Genomic DNA, 23,295 nt, shown 5'->3' with positions numbered 1-23,295 from the left:
GGTGGACCTGCATCAACAGTATTGAGAGGAAGTAAAGCGGTTTTGTGCTTTAGACTATAAGTGTTTAATAGCTCGCCAGCATACTGATAGCGAGAATCTAGGACGTACCTTAGTCTGGCTACTGTGATCCAAAACCACTAGGACATTGTTGGGCGCTATGCGTGATAAGGAGGTTCACATAAGAAACACACAAGCGGACATTCATGATGTTTTCACACAATATTACGAGCACTTGTATTTTCCCCCACCAGCACTACACCCAATACTAATACAGGATTACTTGGGAGAGATACCGCTCCCCCAACTGTCCCCAATACAGTCCTTGGACCTAGAGAAGCCCCTAAAGATAGAGGAGAAAAAACGTAGCCATCAAACAGATGGCGTGCGGTAAGACCCCAGGTACCGATGGGTAACCGTTGGAGTTCTATGCCACCTTCCGCACTACCCTTGCCCCACGACTGTAGGAAAGTACCATCTTGCCTGGCATGTTACCCCCATTTTTACTTGTGTGTCAGTTTGTTTTTGCCTGTCTCACTGGGATCCTGCTAGCCAGGACCCCAGTGCTCATAGTTTGTGGCCTGAATGATGCCATGAGAGTCCGTCTCTCCCCTTTCCGCTCCAAAGCCACCAACCTCATCTGCGGCGTCCCCCAAGGATCCTCCCTCAGCCCCACGTTGTTCAACGTCTACATGGCCCCCCTCGCTCAACTGGCCCGCCAACATCATCTCAGCATCATCTCCTACGCCGACGATACCCAGCTCGTCCTCTCCCTGACCAAAGACCCGCTCACCGCCAAAACAAACCTCCACGAGGGACTAAAATCCATCGCCGATTGGATGAACAACAGTCGCCTGAAACTCAACTCCGACAAGACGGAAGTCCTCATCCTCGGACGCACTCCCTCGGCCTGGAACGACTCATGGTGGCCCTCCGTCCTCGGACCCCCACCCACCCCTGCCAGCCACGCAAGAAACCTCGGCTTCATCCTGGACTCCGCCCTCACCATGTCCAAACAGGTCAGCGCCGTCTCCTCCTCCTGTTTCAACACCCTTCGAATGCTCCGCAGAATCTTCAAGTGGATTCCAACAGAAACCAGAAAGACGGTGACCCAGGCCCTCGTCAGCAGCAGACTTGACTACGGCAACGCACTCTACACAGGCATCCCAACCAAAGACATCAAACGCCTCCAACGTATCCAAAATGCCTCCGCCCGACTGATCCTCAACATACCCCGCCGAAGTCACATCTCCCCTCACCTAAAGGAACTCCACTGGCTCCCGGTAGACAAGAGGATCACCTTCAAACTCCTGACCCACGCTCACAAGGCACTTCACAACACCGGACCCTCCTACCTCAACACCAGACTCAACTTCTACACTCCAACACGTCAACTCCGATCCGCCAACCTCGCCATCGTACCCCGAATCCAGCGCAAGACATCCGGCGGCAGATCCTTCTCCTTCCTCGCCGCCAAGACCTGGAACTCTCTCCCCACATCTCTTCGCCAGACCCAGGACCTCCTCGCATTCAGAAGGCTCCTCAAGACCTGGCTCTTCGACCGCTAAACCAGCAGCGCTCCCCCCCCCCCCCCCCTCAGCGCCTCGAAACCCTGACGGGTACATAGCGCGCTTTATAAATACGATGATTGATTGATTGATTGATTGAATGTGTTCCCTGTGTGGTGACTAACTGTGTCACTGAGGCTCTGCTAACCAGAACCTCAGTGCTTATGCTCTCTCTGTCTTTAAAATTGTCACTGCAGGCTAGTGACCATTTTTACCAATTCTGATTGACACACTGGAACACCCTTATAATTCCCTAGTATATGGTACCTAGGTACCCAGGGTATTGGGGTTCCCAGGAGATCCCTATGGGCTGCAGCATTTCTTTTGCCACCCATAGGGAGCTCAGACAATTCTTACACAGGACTGCCACTGCAGCCTGAGTGAAATAACGTCCACGTTATTTCACAGCCATTTTACACTGCACTTAAGTAACTTATAAGTCACAGATATGTCTAACCCTCACTTAGTAAAGGTTAGGTGCAAAGTTACTAAGTGTGAGGGTACCCTGGCACTAGCCAAGGGCCCCCACATAGTACAGGGCAAATTCCCTAGACTTTGTGAGGGCGGGGACACCATTACACGCGTGCACTACATATAGGTCAATACCTATATGTAGCCTGACAATGGTAACTCCGGATATGGCCATGTAACATGTCTAAGATCATGACATTGCCCCCCCCCATGCCAAATCTGGTATTGGGGTGCCAATCCCATGCATCCCTGGGGCTCCAGCATGGACCACGGGAACTGCCAAACCAGCTATCTGGGGTTTTCACTGCAGCTGCCCCTGCTGCAACCCACAGACAGGCTTCTGCCCTCCTGGGGTCTGGGCAGCCCAGTCCCAGCAAGGCAGAACAAAGAATTTCTTCTGAGAGAGGGTGTTACACCCTCTCCCTTTGGAAATAGGTGTTAAGGGCTGGGGAGGAGTAGCCTCTCCCAGCCTCTGGAAATGCTTTGAAGGGCACAGATGGTGCCCTCCTTGCCTAAGCCAGTCTACACCGATTCAGGGATCCCCCAGCCCCTGCTCTGGCACGAAACTGTACAAAGGAAAGGAGAGTGACCACTCCCCTGTCCATCACCACCCCAGGGGTGGTGCCCAGAGCTCCTCCAGTGTGTCCCAGACCTCTGCTATCTTGAATGCAGAGGTATGAGGGCACAATGGATGCCTCTGAGTGGCCAGTGCCAGCGGGTGACGTCAGAGACCCCTCCTGATAGGTGCTTACCTGACTAGATGGCCAGTCCTCCTCTGAGGGCTATTTAGGGTCTCTCCTGTGGGCTTCTCTTCAGATAACGAATGCAAGAGCTCACCAGAGTTCCTCTGCATCTCCCTCTTCGACTTCTGCCAAGGATCAACCACTGACTGCTCCAGGACGCCTGCAAAACCGCAACAAAGACTACCAGCAACATTGTAGCGCCTAATCCTGCCGGCTTTCTCGACTGTTTCCTGGTGGTGCATGCTCCAAGCGTTGTCTGCCTTCACCCTGCACTGGAAGCCAAGAAGAAATCTCCTGTGGGTCAACGGAATCTTCCCCCTGCTGCCGCAGGCACCAAACTTCTGCTTCACCGGTCCTCTGGGTCCCCTCTCATCTTGATGAGCGTGGTCCCTGGAACACAGGAGCTGGATCCAAGTGACCCCGACAGTCCAGTGGTCCATCTGTCCAAATATGGTGGAGGTAAGTCCTTGCCTCCCCACGCCAGACAGTAATCCTGTGTGCTGCATGAACTACAGCTGCTAGGGCTTCTGTGCACTTTTGCAAGGAATCCTTCGTGCACAGCACAGCCCAGGTACCCAGCACTCTGTCCTGCATTGCTCAACTCGCTGCGTTGACCACCGGCATCGCGGGACCCTCCTTTGTAGTGTTGAGATGACCGCTGTGCTCCGTTCTCTTGAACCCGTGTTCAAGTGCTTCTGTGGGTGCTGCCTGCTTCTGCGTGGGCTCTCAGTGTTGCTGAGCACCCCCTCTGTCTCCTCCTCCAAGGGGCGACCTGCAGGTCCTTCTTGGGCCCGGGCAGCACCCATTTTCTTCATCCGCGACCTTTGCAGCTAGCAAGGCTTGTTTGCGGTCTTTCTGCGTGGAATCAACTCTGAATCCTCCAGCACGCCATGGGACATCTTCAGTGCAAAGGAGAAGTTCCTGGCACCTTCCGTTATTGCAGAATATTCAGCTTCTTCCACCCGGAGGCAGCCATTTTGCACCTTTATCCGGGGTTAAATGGGCTTCTGCCCCCCTGGACACTTTCATGACTCTTGGACTTGGTCCCCTTCCTTTACAGGTCCTCAGGTCCAGGAATCCATCTTCAGCGCTTTGCAGTCAGTTGTTGACTTTGCAGAATCTCCTATCACAACTTTAGTGTGTTTCTGGGGAAATAGAGTAACTTTACTCCTACTTTTCAGAGTCTTGGGGTGGGGTATCTTGGACACCCTTAGTGTTTTCTTACACTCCCAGCGACCCTCTACACACTACACTAGGCCTGGGTTCCCTAAGTGGTTCGCATTCCACTTTCTTAGTATATGGTTTGTGTTGCCCCTAGGCCTATTGCATCCTATTGTATTCTACAGTGTTTGCACTACTTTTCTAACTGTTTACTTACCTGATTGTGCTTTGTGTGTATATTTTGTGTATTTTACTTACCTTGTGAGGGAGTATATCCTCTAAAATATTTTTGGCACATTGTCACTAAAATAAAGTACCTTTATTTTTAGTAACTGTGAGTATTGTGATTCTTATGATATAGTGCTATATGATATAAGTGGTATAGTAGGAGCTTTGCATGTCTCCTAGTTCAGCCTAAGCTGCTCTGCTATAGCTACCTCTATCAGCCTAAGCTGCTAGAACACTACTAATGTACTAATAAGAGATAACTGGACCTGGCACAAGGTGTAAGTACCATCAGGTACCCACTATAAGCCAGGCCAGCCTCCTACAACGACTACTTTTTAAAATATACCGAGAAGTACATCAACAGGTGGTGTTACCAAGTTCCCTGGGTGAAGCTCTCATAGTATTCCTCCCATAGCCAAGTAAGGACCCTTTGGAGGCAAATTCCTACAGGCCATTGTCAATGTTAAACATTGACTATAAAATTTTAAGCAAGGTTCTGGCCAACAAGTTACTCCCGACAGTCAACTCCCTGAACCATCGTGATCAGTGTGGATTTGTACCCCATAGGGCAACACACTATTGTAAGAGACTGGCGCAGTGTGTGGTGGACACCTACGACTTATCTAGGAGGAGTGTGAAGCACTTGCATTACCACAGTAGTCACACTGTAACTTATCACACCTAAAAGGAACCTCACAGTGTTGCAAAAATAAAGGTACTTTATTAAAGGACCACCAAACTACATTACTATAGGCAAACCCCTTCTGGGGGTAAGTACACACAAAATACACACAGGTAAGTTAGAGGAAATTGCATAAGATAGCAAGGGCCTTGTAGGGGGTCCAAACCATATACTAAAAAAGTGGAATGCGAGAATGAGTCTCCCACCAGAGGATATGGAGTTGTTAGCTAAGAGCTGGGAGAGAGTGGAACCCCAAGAGGTAAGATCTAGAAGACCCCCAGCAACCAGGAGAGCAGAGGTAAGTTATCTGGTTGTCCCATAGGCTAACATTGGGATTCGTAAATGGAATATTGCAAAAGCAGGACCAGGCCAGTGGAACCCAACAGTGGATTGTAGATAAAGAGGACCTGCAAAAGAAGGGGACAGAGGCCATTCCATGCAGGAGTGGCCAGGTGGGGCAGGAGGCAATGCCCACACTTCAGTTGGTGAAAATCTGGGTCAACGGTGATGGAGGAAGTCCAGCTGCGAAGTCCAGGACCTGCAGAGAAGTCCTCGAAGTAACCTAGGAGCTGTCGCTCATCAGTCTTCGGATTGCAGACGGGTCAGTGGTCAGGAGAACCAACAAAAAGCTCAAGCAAATGCAACTGGAGCTGTTGGAGATATGCAGAGCTGAAGAAGACCAGCAAGGTCCCGTGGACTCGACCCTTGGAGGGGAGTCCGGGCTGAACCTCAGAAGTCAGGAGAGCCAGTGAAGCAATTGGAGCCTCCATGAGCAACTCACTGGCAGCAGGCACAGTAAGCCCAGGAGCACACCTGAAGAGGAGTACGATGTCGCTGGAGCAGTAGAGAGGAGACTGTCCTTGCAGAGGTAGAGTGCTGGGGGTTGGGGCTACTTTAAGCCTGAAGATCCCTCGGAGCAGGAGTCAACAAGCCTTGGTTGTTGCAACAGTCATGGTGCGCAGGGGTTTTGTCTTGGAGAAAGAGGCAAGGACTCACCGTCTCCCAAGTTGGACAGAAGGTAGAGAGGACCCAGAGGACCCCTTGGAACCACTACCTGTGTTGGAGAATCTTCGCAAGTCCAGAGGACAGCAGATCCCAGCAGCCCAACTTTGTTGCCTTAGGTGCCTGTGGATGCAGAGGAGTGACTACTTCACTGCAAGGGAGATTCCTCCTTGCCTCTTTGTTGCATTTGAAGTCTTGCCGACCCCAGAGGGTGCACAGCTGTGGAAATGTTGCAGGTTGCTGACAGGAGCCGCAAAAACAATGTTTTAAGGAGAGGTCATCTCAGGTTTGGAGTCTTGTTCGGTTCCTTTAGAATCCAGTAGCGGTTCCAGTGGCGAGTACAGAATAGGTCTTTGCCGAGGAGCCTTGGTGGAATCTTGCACGACGAATCTGGAGACCCACCCGCAAGGGAGTCCCTAAAAGCCCAAAAAGGGGCGTGGTCACTCTGCAAGGTGATCACCTATCAGAGGGGGGTCACTGACGTCATCTGACTAACCAGGCCAGTCAGATGCTCCCAGGAGCCTCTGCATATCTTGTTTTCAAGATGGCAAAATCAAGTGGCCACCTGGAGGAGCTCTGGGCACCACCCCTGGCGTTGTGATTGACAGGGGAATGGTCACTCCCATTACCTTTGACCACTTTCGTGCCAGAGCAGGGACCATGGGTCCCTCGACTGGTGAAAACCGGATTATGCAAGGAGGGCACCAAATGTGCCCTTCAAAGCAAACCAGGGTTTTGGGGAGGATATTTCCAAAAGGAGAGGAGGTTACACCCCTCTCCCACAGGAAATCCCTTGTTCTGCCTTCCTCTGCCTGAGCTGGTCAAGCAGCAGGAGGGCAGAATCCTGTCTGAGGGGCTGCAGCAGCCTGGCTGCTCACAGACCTTTGAAGACTGGTAGGAGAAATACTAGGGGATCATCTAAGGAGCCCCCAGAGTGCTTGGAATCATGCCACCAATATTGGCATTAGTATTGGGGTACGATTCAGACACGTTTGATACCAAACATTCCTAGGTTCAGAGTTACCATTATGTAGCTGGACCATAGGTAGTGACCTATGGCCAGTACGTAGCTAAAATGGCCTCCTCACACTTTGGGCTGGAAGGGCCTACCATAGGGGTGACTTACATTGACCTGGTGTAGTGACCAGCAGTGAAAGAGTGCATGCACCTTTTCATGCAGGCTGCAAATGGTAGGCCTGCAGACACAGTTTGCATTGGCTCCCATGGGTGGGATAATGCATGCTGCACATGCTGCAGCCCATGGGGGGCCCCTGGTGTAACAATGCCGTGGGTATCCAAGTACCATATACTAGGGACATACATGGGTACACGATTATGCCAATTGTGGGATGTAAAGAGTACCAAGATAACCATATTTAGAGGAGAGAGCACAATCACTGGGCTCCTGGTTAGCAGGATCCCAGTGAAAACAGTCTAAGCACACTGACAACAGGCAAAAGGTGGGGGTAACCATGCCAGAAAGAGGGACTTTACTACAACTGTTACATCCGGCGCCTATGTCACATTATGGACGCAATGGCTGAGGAGATTGACCCACTCATGGCGGTCTCCTTGGATTTCGAGAAGGCATTCGATTCACTGAGCTGGCCCTCCTTGATGCCTGGATCAAGTTAGTTTACACTGCCCCATTAGGTCTCACGCCCTATTCCGATATGCAGAGAGACCCCCCCAAGGGTGCTCTTTGTCTCCGATAATTTTTGCACTTGCCATGGAGCCACTGGCCGCCCTGCTACGAACCAGAGATCCTGGGGTATCAAGGTGGGACCCAATTGGCATACCACGTCTCTTTATGCGGACAACGTTTTGGTGACCTTTCCAAACTTAAGGTTAACTGGGGAAAATCCTGCATTTTCCCACTATATCGGGTTGAACCGGAATACAGAATGGAGCCGGCTACAGGGCGTCTTCCCTGGTCCTTCGACACCTTCCGGTACTTCGGCTTTAACATTTATCTATCCGAGAAAGATCTGTTCAATGGTAACCACAGTAAAGAGTTGTAATCAATCCGTCATTCCATGGGTTTGTGGACTCTACTACTTCTTTCACCTATGGGCAGAGCCTCCATTGCCAAAATGCTGATCCTCCCGAGGCTCCTATATTTCTTTGCGGCATTGCCAGTTATACCGACCAGATTTTTTTTCAGGACGCTAAAGAGCCTGCAGTCGGACCTGGTCTGTGGGCATGCCAGGAAGAGAGTCACAATGGATATATTCCAGCGTCCTATGCTGGAAAGGGGTCTTGCAGTCACAGATTTAGAATTGTAATTTGCAACACCACAATTACAGTGGCCTATGCGATGGCTAGCCAGAGATAGAACAATGGAGGGAGACCTGCTGCTGGCAGAGTTAGGGAACTCAGATATATTGGAGTGGCTATTCACATCAGGACGGCTGAATGGGGGCCTGAGCAAGCTAGCCCCAGTAGCTCAATTAAATTGGAACCGCAATGTCCAACCCAACCGCACACCGAGCCCTTACACCCCACAGCTGCATTTGTGGTGCGTACCGGCCATGAGGACTTTAACAGCTACCCATGACACCTCCAAATGGTGGGACACTGGGCTCACTCAGTTGGGTGACCCCCTACTGTGACTGGATCCTGATCTCCTTTCAGGGTTTACAGGAACTCTATGCGATCAATGCAGACCTTTTCCTGGCATACTCTGATAGGGACAACACAGGTGTCAGACCAGATGGAAGCACCAATGTACTTAGGTCAGCAATGCCTTTTAGCACATGGGATGGGCCGATGAGCGGTCTCTGCCCTATATATGACATTACAAGGAGGAGACTGTGACTTTGCAACCTGCAGCAAGGGCAAATGGTACATGCGGAACTCACTGCCAAGCAATGGACCATGGCACTGGAACGAGTAAAACAGATCTTGTGCAGACCCCATTTAAAACTTACCTAATTCATTTCTTGCACCAGACTTTTCTCACATTGCACCGCCTCCATAAGATGTTCCACATCCCCCGATGCTTGAGTGTTGGCTTTGAGTGATTCATAAATGAGCCCTGGTGCAGGCAGACGCCATGACCCACAATTGCCGTACAAGGGATGGAACTGCCACAATCAGGTATCTACTCCGCTTGTTTGATAAAATGAACCCACCACCCCAAGACGGCCCTGTCACCCACAACAAAGTGAATGAATGAATGCACTGAGCCCCCACATGACCTGTACACTATTAACGACGCCTCACACTGACCTATTTATGGCAAGACTTTGGCCTCCTCCGCTATCACACCTGGGGGTGTAGGTGTGGCTCCTCCTCCTTCCACCCCCTCGTCTATGGGTCAGTATCGAACTGGCTCATCTGTCTGTATGGTGGCCTCAGGCACCCATGCCACCCTGGCAGCTCTCGCTACCCACACCAGCCAGAAAACTCCAACTGTTACTGTTTATTTTAAGGTTATTTAAGGTTATGCATGTTGATTACAATTTTAACAAGACAAGATGTAAGATTCTGCTGTAGACAAATATCCCATTTTTGTATGACATTACTCTCTGTTTGTCGCCAACTCTGGGATGCCTGCAGATATGTCGTCAAAGTGGATATTTTGTGATTCACTATTTCAATTGTTTATAAACAACTTGGATTGTATTCTCTTGTTTAAGATATGACAATTGTAATAAAAACAAATAAAGACATTTTAAAAAATGGGTGAACAAGGCAAAACTGACTTATGGGATGGCCTTCACTCCTCCTCCAGCTGTAACTAGATTAGTGATGGATTCCTTCGCCCTAGGTTTGCGGGAAGATCAGGCTCTGCACATTAACATGCTGTAACTAAGGGCTGGTGCTCTTGGCCTTCCTCCCTTCGATTGTGGGTTGGTCTGTCCAGCAACGGGAAGTAGATTCTCACCTCCTTTGCCTTCAAGCACTTTAACTGTAGTCTTGAGCACACCGTCTGTCTTTGGGAGGACTCTCTCATTAGGTGTTGGAGCTCCCTTTATTCCATAGCTTCCATGTACACAGTGAGCAGATCAAGTGTCAGTATATTTTTGTAAGCCTTATAAAATTTAGCTGTCAGGCCATCTGACCCAGGGGCCTAACTACCTGCCATAACATCAGTGACGACCTGTATTTAAATAGCTGTTATTGACTCCTGATGGCCGCTGTCTCTAGCCACACAAGTGCTACTTTGTCCCTGTAGCTCTCGGTTTGCTCACATGTTATCTCACCCTGAGAGGTGTAGCGCTCCTTTGAATATTTCACTTGTTCTACTGCTCTACCCTGCTGCTAGCACCAACCTGTTAGCACCCTCATCCTGTAGCCACGTTTATGGGTTTGTGATGTCAGCTCCGTCTGAACAGCCATGTCAGAGTTTTTCCTGCGCACTCTCCCTTACCGTATTGTTTGGCCTGTGCATGCTTACTCAGAAGCATAACCTCACCGTGTGAAGCCTGACAGAATTTCTCCAGCAGTACGCTGAATTCCAAAAGAAACTCTCCTTGTTATATAGATCTAGCTCTGTGTTCCAGTAGCTTGATGTCAAACTCTAGATGGTCCAGTTGTCTACATATATCCTTCATCGGTGTTTGGAAATAATAATCCCATTGTATAAACTTTGAAATCCTCCCACAGATTTGCAGGGCTAGATACATAGTTTGTGCTGTGTTTTAAATATTCGATAATCACCCCATGTACCTCCTCTCAGAAGACCATTAAAGATTTTGTGAGAAATCTCCAAGCCGTGCTACACAACCGAGATTTGAGCAGCACCAGGGCGAGAATCACAAGAGAGCGATCAGAGAGTGTGCAAGGACGTTTTAAGGGATCCTTCAACCAGGAAGAGATATTACTAGAGATTAACCAATCAGGAAAATTGTGTCATGTGGGTACGTATAAAATGCATACACTGCTGTTAATATGTTAATGGCACCATATATCAACCAAGCTTACTGTGTCCATGATATCAGTGAGTTCCGCCGCCACTTGAATATTACGTGAGCTCCTCCCTTTGGAACTATCCAATTCTATATTTAAAAATATATTGAAGTTATCACCCCTTAAGATGAACTCTGCATCAGTGGTACATAACAGAGTCACTATTCCATAAAATTATTTGGGGGATATCTATATTTGGTGCATATATGTTAATCAAAACCAGCTTTCTGTTCTCCAATATTACTAGCAGAGCAATGCAACAACCATCAGGATCTATGTTTGACTGCAATAACTTTAGATCAGTGTTTTTCTGTATAAGAATGCATATCCCCCCAAGAATTTGAACTAAATGAGAAGTATCTATGCTGGCCCCGATCCTGCCGAAATATATTTGCCTGACCAGGTGTCTTGTGTCCGCACCCAAAAGACATTTTGAGAGTTGTTCAGACCCTTTATGTTCCAGGACATAAAGGTCGGTATCTTACCCTGAGAATATGTGGGATTAGCTAAGGAGGGAATCTATGCCGTTGTGAGAAAACAGGGCTGATTGCAGAGACCCCGTGACTTTTTGCCCCCATTTTTCTCTTTTTGCTGGTGTTTCCATGACTTTAATGGTGCCCTGGGTACTGCTAACCAGTCCCAGGGCCTGTGATCTGTATACAATGAGTATGCAAATTAGGCTAAGTCAACCTACCTATAAGTCCCTTGTATATGGTAGGACATGTAGGTTTAGGGACCCCAGCATAGGTGGTGTCCCCATAGGTGCACAGCTGAGGTGCCCAGTATCATTTTAAAGGCAGGTCTGCCTTGCCGACTGCTTTTAAATTAAAGTTACATGCAAATTCAACTTTGGAATTAAAAGTAGTTCCAAAGCGTTAAACGACCTTATTTTTACGTATAAGTCACCCCTAAGGTGTGCCCTATGTGCCCCCAGGGTTGGGTGCCATGTAACTATAAGCAGGGGCCTTATAAAAATAGTTTTATAAGCCCTGGTGAGGTAAAACAGACAAATTTGTTTTCCCACACTGTAGTGAATGGCCTGCATAGGCTAGAATGGGGAGACTTAATTTTAATTTACAAAGTCCTCTTAAGTAACAGATACATCAATTTTGGTATAAAATGTATTGTTATAATAAATCCCACAACTTACAATTGTTGAATTTAATATAACTGGTTCAGGTAAAGAGTTTTAAACTTTACCTAATAAGTTTCCAACTTCAGCCCTGTAGTGCTCTGTTCTGATTGGCTAGCTTCTGGCAGCCTGGCCAGGCAGCATTGATGAGGTATGAAGTAACCTGGGCTGAACAACACAAATGAATGTGCCTGTGGGAGGAGATCTTCCCTCAGCAGATGGAGAAGCAGTAAGGGGTAGGGCTGCCAAACTGGTCTTCAAAGGCAAAGAAGGACATTTGGAGCAACCCAGCACCTCCCTCACATCCTGCAAACCCAGACAATTAGGTGCCCCCGATTAGGTCTGGAGAGGGCAGGAGAAGGTTGTATTTAAGATTTTTAGCCATACCAGTGGGTGGGCTCAGCTAGATGTAACTTCCAAAAATCTGTTTCAGCCATGATGGATTTTTTTTAGGAATGTTGCTCCTTGGGATTGGTTTTTGCCACACATCCCAGGAAGTGATCATCACAGGGGGAAGAACCCTGCATCTGATTTGAGAACCAGGCCCCTCCCTCATTTTCACCCAGGAGCAAGGAAAAAACTAGCAGAGCTGCACCCCCACCTCAGTTCCCTACCAGATCCCAACAAGGAAGAACATCAGAAGAAGAAGGACTGCCCTGCTGGACCCTTGACCTGCACCTGGACACTGCACTCTGAAGGTCTGCACCAGATGCACACACGGGCTTCACCACTAAAAGGAATTTGCCTGTCTTCTACTGCTTCAGGAAGGGACTCCCTGTTTGCTACAGGTAGAAAGGAGCTGCCCAGAGCCCCCTGCATCAATTCCTACACGCAGAGCCCAGCGGGCCAGCGTCCATTGGCCATTTGAGGATTCTGACCAGGTGCATTCTGGGAATTGTAGTCCCAGCTCCCCAGGAGCAACTCAGAGCTTCTGGAACCTTGGATCAAGTTGTGGACACTTCAAGGACCCAAAAAAGACCTCCGGAAGAAGATCCAGAAGTTTGGAGCAACTCCATAAGTTGGAGAGATGCATTGTGGGAGTTGTAGTCCCAGACCCCAAGAGGCAAACCAGAGTCTCTGAACCATTGGCTGGTGCTGTGGACCACTTTCCTGAATCAAGAAACACTTCTGAAAGTAAGTGTGACAGTGTTATTTCGTGGGTGGCCTGAACTCTGGACTTTGTTCCTTTCCAGTGTGACCTTTTTTTAACCCTTTGAGCGCTAATTGCTTCTATGTGCTAAAGACCATTAATTCTTAAAATATTTGTATCTCCTGTTCCCCTCATCCGATTTAAATCGTTTTGGTGTCATTTTAAAGATAAAAATATAATCTATTTTAATAAATTGGTGTTAGATTTTTATTGTCCTTTGTGTTTTACGTATTTACTATTTTGTGATTTTTAAATGCTTTTCACATTTGTCTCCTAAGTTAAGCCTTGTTGCTCATTGCCAAGCTACCAAGGGTTGAGCTGGGTTTAATTTATTGAGACCGAAGTGGAGGTTAGTGGCCTATTGCTAAGTGTAGATACTTACCTGCCCTTACCAATAATCCATTTTCCAACATTTTTGGTGCGCAGTAGTGGGATCCAGTACTTGTGTTTAGTATCACACTACAGTTTTAAGTGAAATAAGTTAAAAATCCTCTAAACTGACCTAGAGTAAAAGTATTTTTGATTTTTCAAATTTGGACTAATTTTTTAATGACTTTAATGAGAGTCAGCGAACCGAAAAAGGCACAAAAGAAGGTAAACGGCACAAATAAACACACAGACAAATTACAGGACAGCCACACAATACTTACGGCAACCACTAGACACCAGGGATGAGGCGCAGGTGGGTGCCTGCAGGTGGTGGAGGCCCTCAAACTTGCAGCAGCAGCGAGGGCAGGGTCGGGGGCATGGAGCCAGACAGGAGGAGCTGTGCAGAGTAAAACCAAACCTTAAATGAAGGTAAAAATATGTTTAATAGAGACATTGTTTAGGAGCACAAAACGATGCTAGCAAAGGTTAGGCAAAAATAAATTGTTATCATTAACTTCAGGTTCTTTTTTAACCATCACTTGCTTACTAGTCTTTGTCTAAACCAGTTTTATTATCACAGTTACCAGTTGATAAGCTACATAACATTTTGTAGTTTAATTATTGCTTTAATTATGATTCAGGCCTTGTAGACATATCCAAGGAGGCAGACTTTGAAGGTGTTTATGAGAAGAACGTGAATGAAGATCCGACTTATCAACCCAACAGTCCAGAAGAGGTGTATATGTTCATGGATTCTGCAGAAAAGATGTCCATAAAGATGACATGCTATACCACTCGGGTTCAGCAATTTGACAACGTGTTTACGTTTGCCGGCTCCTACACCATCTCTAATATTGTGAGACCTACAGAAGAGCAGATTGATTCTGTCACATACCAACGACTACAGCAAAGGCAAAGACTCCATCAAAAAACTGTAAGAGAATTCATTGAGAAGAAAGCCGAAATCCGGAAGCACATAGAATACATCAAATTAATCAGCTTTCTTGCGCCACTTCTAGTTGCCTTAAAGAAAAAGGCAAAGGTTCCGGTCCTAGATCGACTTCTTCAACCATTTTCAGGTACGTTAAGAAATATTATTTGTCTTGTTTTTTATGTTTTAACAATAATTTACTATTTTGGATGATCTCTTTTTTTTATGTTCCTTTTAACCCCAAACTAATTTCATTTTTAAATCCAAATTTAAGACAGGGCAACCAAAACCCAAGAAGCAACCACATACAGGACTTTCCACTACTGATCCAAGTTGATGCCACATAACTTCTAGTTAAACATATGGCCGTACCAAACGAGCAATACATTGACTTTTTCCTGGTGACCCTGTCCTCCCTATGAATGTGGCATGTCTGTTGCATAACCTCGTAAACGCTGCACAGGCTTGCGTTTCAAAACTCCTTTGTTATCATTGGTAAATGCTTTACATTAGGCCCTCCGGTTTTGTTACAGCCTTGGGGAACAACCCTGTTACATGGATAATTGCACGTTTGCCGATATGTTTGACTGCAAGCGAACTTCTTTTTCTTTTTGTGTTTCTCCTCCACGCTCACGCTCATGGTGGCTGTGGCACTTTGAATCTGCTCGCTTTTGTCAACTGTTTCACTTTTCATTTTTTCTTTTGGTGTATCCTTTGCGCTCACGCTCATGGCAGCCGTGGCACTTTGGATCGGCTCACTTATGTCAACTGTTTTACTTTTCATTTTTTGAGAAACCCATCAGCAGCTCCCTCCTGCTTGCTTTTCTGAGGTCAGTTCAGTAGATTTAAGTAAAGAGAAAAAGGGGGGTCTCTACTCTTTCTTAGACATTCCAAAACGATTTGGAGGGGATCTACACAACTAACACCCAAGTAACTAATTATCTACATTCCTTACAATGGCTATAGTTACCATGTCACTGATAAACAAGAATATGTTTTGAATTTCTTTTGTGTACTTATGAATTTAGCGTAGCAAGTGGTAATATGCATGAACAAATGCCAGTGCTATGTTCTTCTCAAATCCGTTTTCTGTATGTATATTAAATTGACAAGTTTATAAACTGCTTTTTATACACCGTGGCATCTGAATAAGATAAATATGCATTAAGTCACAACTTATTGTTTTACGTTTACCGTAAACATCAAATTGAAATGGAAAACAAAAAAAGTTTTAAAAAGCAATAAAGTACAGATTTTCAGGAACTGCGCTGTCACATTACTAGAGGCAAAGAGGTTTAAAGTAAAATAGCTGCCAAAATTTGCAAGTTTTATGTCATACATTTTATTTTAACATAAGTAGAGTCAGCTTGCATGCAGCACACTGCTGCCAAGACTCTTTCGGCAGACACAAACAATCTAAACAAAACCACCATATGGGTTTTCCCAACAGATATTCATGCCAAGTCCAAACTGCTGAATAAATTTATCACCAAAATGATGGCCAAAGGGATCCTCAGTAGTTTGCTTTTAGAAAATACAGGACATTTCAGATACCACCCACAAGCACTGACCTTGATCACCAGAATATTTCTTCACCAGTACAGAAAGCACTTCAAACCAAACAATTGAGCTCTGGGTTACTTTTCATCATTCCCAACTTTCATTGTATGAACTCTGGGTTACTTTTCTTCAGTCCCAACCTTCATTGCATGCGCTGTCCGCTACTTTTCACCAGTTCCAACTTTCACAATAATTTACTGTTCTTTAGAAGTTACTACACTTTTATTTTCAGATAGAGAACTATTGTAATTATTACTGCCTTTCAGTCATGCTACATTTTTAGGTCGAGCATAGCAGCACGCATGCCTTGCTTTTCTGAATGTCTTGTTATCTATGTGGGCTTTTGACCACGCCTCCCTCATGCCATCACTTTCACTCGTTCGTGGGCATGCCTTTCAAAAATCCTTTATTGTTGGTAAATGCTTTACGTTTGGCCTTCCTTGTGGCGATTGTATTACCGCCTTGTGGACCGACCCTGTTACATGGATAATTGCACATTTGCCGATATGTTTGACTGCAAGCAAACTTCCTTTTCCTTTTGTGTGTTTCCTTCGCGCTCACGATCATGGAGGCCGTGGCACTTTGAATCAGCTGGCTTATGTCAACTGTTTTACATTTCATTTTTCCTTATGTGAGTCTCCTTCGTGCTCACGCTCATGGCGGCCGTGGCGCATTGAATCGGCTCTGTTGGAAATGGCCTTTCTGCAGAGTCACCCCCAAACGTTTTGCCTTCCTCCTTCTCTTTCTATGACCTCATTTTTGCTGGCTTTAGGACTCTGCACACTTTACCACTGCTAATAAGTGCTAAAGTGCATATGCTCTCTCATTGAAACATGGTGACATTGGCTCATACCCAATTGGCTTATTTAATTTACTTGTAAGTCCCTAGTCAAGTGCACTACATGTGCCCAGGGCCCTGTAAATTAAATGCTACTAGTGGGCTGCAGCACTGGTTGTGCCACCCACATAAGTAGCCCCCTAACCATGTCTCAGGCCTGCCTCTGCAGTGCCTGTGTGTGCAGTTTCACTGCCACTTCAACTTGGCATTTAAAAGTACTTGCCAAGCCTTAAACTCCCCTTTTTCTACATATAAGTCACCCCTGAAGTAGGCCCTAGGTAGTCCATAGGGCAGGGTGCTATGTAGGTAAAAGGCAGGACATGAACATGTGTGTTCTATATGTCCTGGTAGTGTAAAACTCCTAAATTCGTTTTACACTGCTGTGAGGCCTGCTCCTTTCAAAGGATAGCATTGGGGATACCCTCACCTACTGTTTGAGTGGTAGATTCTAATCTGAAAGGAGTAGCCAGGTCATATTTAGTATGGCCAGAATGGTGATACAAAATCCTGCTTAATGGTGAAGTCGGATTTTATATTACTATTTTAGAAATGCTACTTTTAGAAAGTGAGCATTTCTCTACACTTAAATCCTTCTGTGCCTTCCAATCCACGTCTGGCTAGGTTCAGTTGAGAGCTCCCTTGTGCATTCACTCAGACAACCCCAAACACAGGATGCTCAGTCACACTTGCATAGATCTGCAAATTGAATGGGTTTTCCTGGGCTCGAAGGGTGGAGGGCCTGACACTTATATGTCAAAGGACAGTAGCCTGCCCTCCCACAAAGGACTGCCACAACCCCTACTGGGACCCTGGCAGACAGGATGGAATTGAAAGCGGACCTTGTGGACTTCTAAGCCACTCTTTGAAGTCTCCCCCACTTCAAAGGCACATTTGGGTATTTAAGCAGGGTCTCTGATCCTGCCAACTTAGACACTTCTGAGGTACACACTCTACCTGACAAGACACTTCCTAGAGAAGAGGACCTGAACCAGAACCTGCATCCTGCCTAGAAGAACTGCCTGGCTGCCCAAAGGACTCACCTGACTGCTTTCTGTGAAGGACTGCTACCTTGCTGTTGCCCTGCTGCCTTGCTGCTCTCTGGATGTGGTGAGAAGTGCTCTCCAGAGGCTTGGATAGAGCTTGCCTCCTGTTCCCTGAAGTCTCAGGACCAATAAGACTTCGTCTCGACAAGAAGGACTCCTTGTATGGCGAAAATCGAAGCACAGCTTGCCAGAAATGACGCACAGCCTGTACCGCGGTGAAAAATTTACTGCACGCCGAACTGGAACGATGCAGCCCAACTTTGCAACGAGAAGATCGACGCAGCGCCAGCATAGTGACCGGAAATTCGATGCACAGCCCACTGGATCGACGCACAGCCGAGCCGGAACGAAGCAGCCCGACTTCCAGAGAGGAACTGACGCAGCGCCTGCCGTGTGGTAGAAATTTCTATGCAACGTCCACCAGATCGGCGCAGCCCCTGTGACTTCGTCCTGTCAGCGCCGGAAATGCACGCATCATCCACGGGGCATCCGAAAACCCTGCAACCTGAAGAGGATCCACGATTGTGCGCCAGAAATCGATGCACAGCCGTCCCTGCGCGAAAATTAAACAACACATCGACGTGTGCGGCCTGGGAAATCGACGCACACCTCCCTGTTTTCCATGCATCTCCTCCTCTGCAGTCCTTTGTAGAGATTTTACACAAAATCGCAAACCAGGTACTTTGTGCTTGAAAGAGACAGTTGTTGCTTTTAAAAGACTAAAGACAATTTATATCACTTTTACAGTGATATCTCAACATATACTTATTGCATTTTAATTGTTTTGACCTGCATCTTATCGGAAAAATATTATTTATTTTTCTAAACAATGTGTGGTGTATTTTTGTGGTGTTCTACTGTGTTTTTTTAATTTTTTTTAATTTCTTTATTATTTCAATAGTAGCACACAAAATGAAACACTCCTGCATCAAATGTTTAGGTACCTGAGAACTGGTACATTCCATACATCTTATAAACAGAGATACAATTTAAAACAACAACAGTAAACTATGCCACTTGTCGAGAATGACACTGCCACTCTACAGAATGGAGGAGGTGTGAGGCAGAGAGCTTCAGGGAGATGAGGGGCGCAGTGTGCCCAAACACACTAAAAGGGCGCAGTGTTTTTGTGGAGCGGCGTCAAGCAACAGAAACATGACCTAAAGAGCTGGATGGGTCGAGACTTCATGGAAAGGGATGATAAGTGTGTTGAGGACTCCCACGTGCTACCCCTCCACTAGTGCCACATCAAGCATGAAGATCACAACAACCCCATCAACCAGCCACAAAAAGCACACCATCCTGAAGGAGCATACTTTTATCATATGCATCAATGTCTGCGATAATTCTAAGGCGGACGTGTGTTGTCCTTGGTCTCCATGCTAACGATGAAGGCGTCCCAAATGTCTGACCCACCCTGAACCAGGCAACTTTGCTGTAAATTGTGCAGTGTCTGAGCCTCCGCATGGGACTGCTGTAACAAGACTTGCAACCAACTGTTGTGATTGGGGGTGTGTAGTGCCTTCCAGTGGGTGGCTATTTGACGTTTGAATACAATGAATGCTAAATCAATTAACCTATGCAGTTGCTTGTCCTTACTGGCTCAATGTCACAGACCTAGCAGACAAGATTCAGGTGTCACCTGTAGGGTGTGAGCAGTGATACCACATCAGTAATGCACTGCCAAGCCATGGATATTAAGGGCAACTCCACACCATATGAAAGAAGTCTGCCAGAGGGTCCGCGTAGCGGGGGCATACCGGGTCCGATGCCGGAAACATACGCTTTATACGGGCGGTAGACAGGTAAGAGTGGTGTAGATAATTAAATTGGGTGTATCGGAGTGCGCAGATGACCACGCCACTGAGTACAGAGACGCGGGTAACGTCCCGGCGGGATTTAACATGGTCCAAGTCCCGGAGCGCACCCGGCAACAATACAGAATACAACCCTGATATCGCACTTCTAGTGCCACCCATCGAAAGGACCAGTGTAAGGATCTGTGACGTTGAAGGCTCAACATCGCCCATGCCCCATGTGGAATGAAGTAGGTGTCGTATAGCCCAATATGCTAAAAAGTCATCAACAGTTCATCAAAAGTCAGTAATGTATGATCTGAATAAAAGTCCCCAAAAGCAACAAGGCCCGCTTCTATCCATGGATGATGTGTTAGCAATGTCCGCGCTGCAGGTAGAAGTGTCAGAGGATATAAAGGAGAATATGGTATGCGGGGACACCTACCATGAACATACCGTAGCCAGCATGACTTCAGGGCAGCTAGTATGACATTGACGCGTGGAAAAGGGAGAGATTTATCTGACAACCAAGTCAACAATGGCAGCGGTGCCAACGCGTCAGCCAGGATTGCTTTTTCTGACGTGCGACGTTCGCCCAACCAATTGGCTGGCCATTGTAATTGGGCAGCTGCATAATACATTTCAAAATTGGGAACATCCAAGCCACCCTCAGTCAATGGATATTGCGTCGTGGACAAGGCCGTACGGCGTCTATCTTTACCCGACACAAAATCTGTCACCATGTCCTGTAGTGTCTTAAAGAATGTGCATGGTAAGACAATCGGAAGCACTGCAAAGTAATAAACTAGGCGAGGCAGGATGAGCATCTTAGCAATGAAAACTCTACCCATCGGAGACAGGGGGAGTGCCCCCCAGAAGGGCAAAGAGCCCCATATGGAGCGAAGAACTCTGCCCAAATTGCCCTCTCTAAGGTCCTCCAAAGTGTGATATATCTGTATGCCCAAGTATTTAAAGGTGGTATGGCACCATGGCAGATGATACTCCGGTAGTGCCGACTGGAGCTTCGGGGGGACAGGAGACAGGGGGAAAATGCAAGATTTAGACCTGTTTACACGCAGGCCGGAGATGTCGGCATAAGAGTCCAGGGACTCCAAGACTCGACTCACGGAAGTCATGTGGTCGTTCAAATAGATCAGAGCATCATCTGCGTACAAGGATATTATGTTATGACTGTGCAATTCTGATGGATACAACTACCTGTGGATTCCTCACCTGATGAATACTCCCATGGCGCCAGCATTTGACGGAAATCTTCTTACTAGTCTCTGCACGTCGACGAGGACGTCACTCTAGCCCACGCGACGCCGTCTGACGTCATACAGGCAATAAGAAGTCCTCGCCGACGTGCCGATGACAGTTCCCTTTTTTCCGTGCATTCGAAACGGTTATCTTCGAGGGAGTTACTGTTACCTTCGTGGTTACAGTGTATTGTCTGCTGCGTAGTCTTCTCTGCGGTAACAATGTCTCAGAGGAAGTCGGGTTTCAAGCCCTGTCGAGAGTGTGGGGGCAAGATGTCAGTTACAGATCCTCACTCCGACTGTCTATGGTGTTTGAGCTCCGACCACGACGTCTCGACTTGCGATTCATGTCAACACATGAATCCGAAGGCCCTCAAAGAGCGCGAGGCCAAGTTATTTATGGCAAAGTCAAAGAAGAAGGAGAAACATCATAAGAAGTCTTCTTCGCCAAGGTCTCACCGGCGTCATCGAGACTCCCGGCGCCGTAGAGACTCACGACGTCACTCCAGCAAGGAGTCTCGTTCGAGGTCACCTTCGGCTCGGCGTCGGAGGACTTGGGAGGTCAGCCCCACGGTCACGCTGCATCCATCGACGCCGTTGCCCTCTCCGGCGTCACCGACTTCACCTGGTCAGGCGTCAGTGATTGAGGTGGTGCAGCCTCTTGTGTTTTCTCCGGCGTCGCAGACGTCGAGGCCGGCGTCGGGGTCGCCCTCGATCCAGGCACCCCAGTATCCGGCTTTTCCCACTCCTGGAGCCGATAGTACCGCGTTTCTTAATGCGATGTATACCATCTTTCAGCAGATGGCTCCAGGAGCTGCTCCGGCTGGTCCTTCGGGGCCCTTGGCCTTTTCGTTGGGTGATCCTGCGCCTCTTCGGCCGGCACCCTTTATGCCCTTTCTCCCTTTTGGGAATGTGGGCTCGGCGCCGGTGCCGGCGTCGGTGGCCGCTCCGGTGGCTTCGGATGTTTCGGCCCCGGAGGTTGCCCCTCCGTCGAAGTCAGGATTTTGCCCTGTGACTCCGGTTGGTCCATCGGCTCCAAGACCTCGTCCTCCGGCTCCTGCCTCGGCGCCGAAGCTGCCTGTGGCGCCGGACGCGGCGTCAGATGCTTCTGGAGATCGGCGCCGTTCTTCGACGTCGGCGGAGGCCATGTCGACTCCGCGTATCGAGGAGAGACTTCATTCGAGGAGGCGTGCTCTCCGTCTTTTAGAAGAGCAAGAGTACCAGCGAGTCCTAGAGGAGGGAGAGATTGAGGACTCTGGAGACGGACTGCATGGTCTGGATACAGCCAGTGGGCTGGACACTTCCCCTGAGTGGGACCTTTCATCTCCAGGGGAATATACGGAGGAGGCTGCTTCCTTTCATGCTGTGGTGAGGAAGGCAGCGAGCTTTTTGGACCTGCCTTTGCCGGTGGCAGAGGCAAAGCAGAATTTGCTGACAGAGGTATTGCATCCGGCCTCTGCTGCAGCTGAGCCTCTCTTGCCATTTAATGAGGCTTTGCTGGATCCGGTGTTGGAGGTGTGGAAGAAGCCGGTGTCTTCCTCGGCCGTTCATAGGGCTGTGGCCAGGAGGTATCGAGCTGCACCATCTGACCCTGGCTTTCTCTCTAGACACCCTACGCCGGAGAGCTTGGTGGTGCAAGCCTCCTGTTCCTCAAAGTCAGCGCCTGGTTCCTTCCCGACGGTGCCTGGAGACAGAGACTCCAAGAAACTGGATGCGCAGTCCAAGAAAATATTTTCGTCATGCAGTTTGGCGTTGAAGGCCACCAACGCCACGTGCATTCTGGGGAGGTACATCCATGCGCTGATGGATGATATTTCGTCTTCATTCACGGAGCTTCCCCAGGGTCTTTTGGATGTGGTCTCGGACGCCCAGGCTGCCGCGACCCAGATTATCCAGTCTGGGCTGGACACGACCGACTCGGTGGCCAGGGCGATGGGCACGGCTGTGGTGGCAAGAAGACAGGCCTGGCTCCGAAACTCAGGGTTCTCTGCGGATGTGCAGTCGACCCTGCTGGACCTCCCGTTTGATGGGGACAGACTGTTTGGAGCCAAGGCAGATTCAGCCTTGGAACGATTTAAGGAGAGCAGAGCCACAGCCAAATCGTTAGGACTGCAAGCTCCTTCTTCCTCTGCCTCTTCTAGAATTTTCAGGAGGTTTCGGGGATTTGGGCGTGGCTCTTATTCCTCTTCCTTTCGGGGGAGGTTCCAGCAACCCGCCTCTTCCCTCCCCTATAGGTCATTTAGAGGGAGGGGGAGGGGTGGGGTCCGTACCAGAGGAGCCTCTCAACAGCACTCTGCCTCTTCCTCGTCCTCTGGAGGGGTGCAGCAGGGGAAGCAGCCTTAGGCTTCCACCGTTTCCCACTCACTCCTCTCCTGTAGGGGGAAGATTACAGCGTTTTCTCCACAAGTGGAAGTCTATCACAACGGACACTTGGGTTCTCGGCATTGTGGG

At 48.1% G+C, this 23,295-nt stretch overlaps 1 protein-coding gene across 1 annotated transcript in view; it reads left to right on the top strand.

The window, feature by feature from the left end:
- Positions 1 to 23,295, top strand: part of ANKAR (ankyrin and armadillo repeat containing) — a 723,226-nt gene that overhangs the window by 74,810 nt on the left and 625,121 nt on the right. Inside the window, exon 3 of the mRNA XM_069225913.1 lies at positions 14,059 to 14,496. Coding sequence (XP_069082014.1) covers positions 14,059 to 14,496 — 438 coding nt within the window. The remainder of the gene's footprint in view (positions 1 to 14,058; positions 14,497 to 23,295) is intronic.

Source organism: Pleurodeles waltl, chromosome 3_1, assembly GCF_031143425.1.
Source record: "Pleurodeles waltl isolate 20211129_DDA chromosome 3_1, aPleWal1.hap1.20221129, whole genome shotgun sequence".
Taxonomy (NCBI): Eukaryota; Metazoa; Chordata; class Amphibia; order Caudata; family Salamandridae; genus Pleurodeles; species Pleurodeles waltl.
The sequence above is the reverse complement of the archived record's forward strand: the minus strand, read 5'-3'. Positions and strand labels throughout refer to the sequence as shown.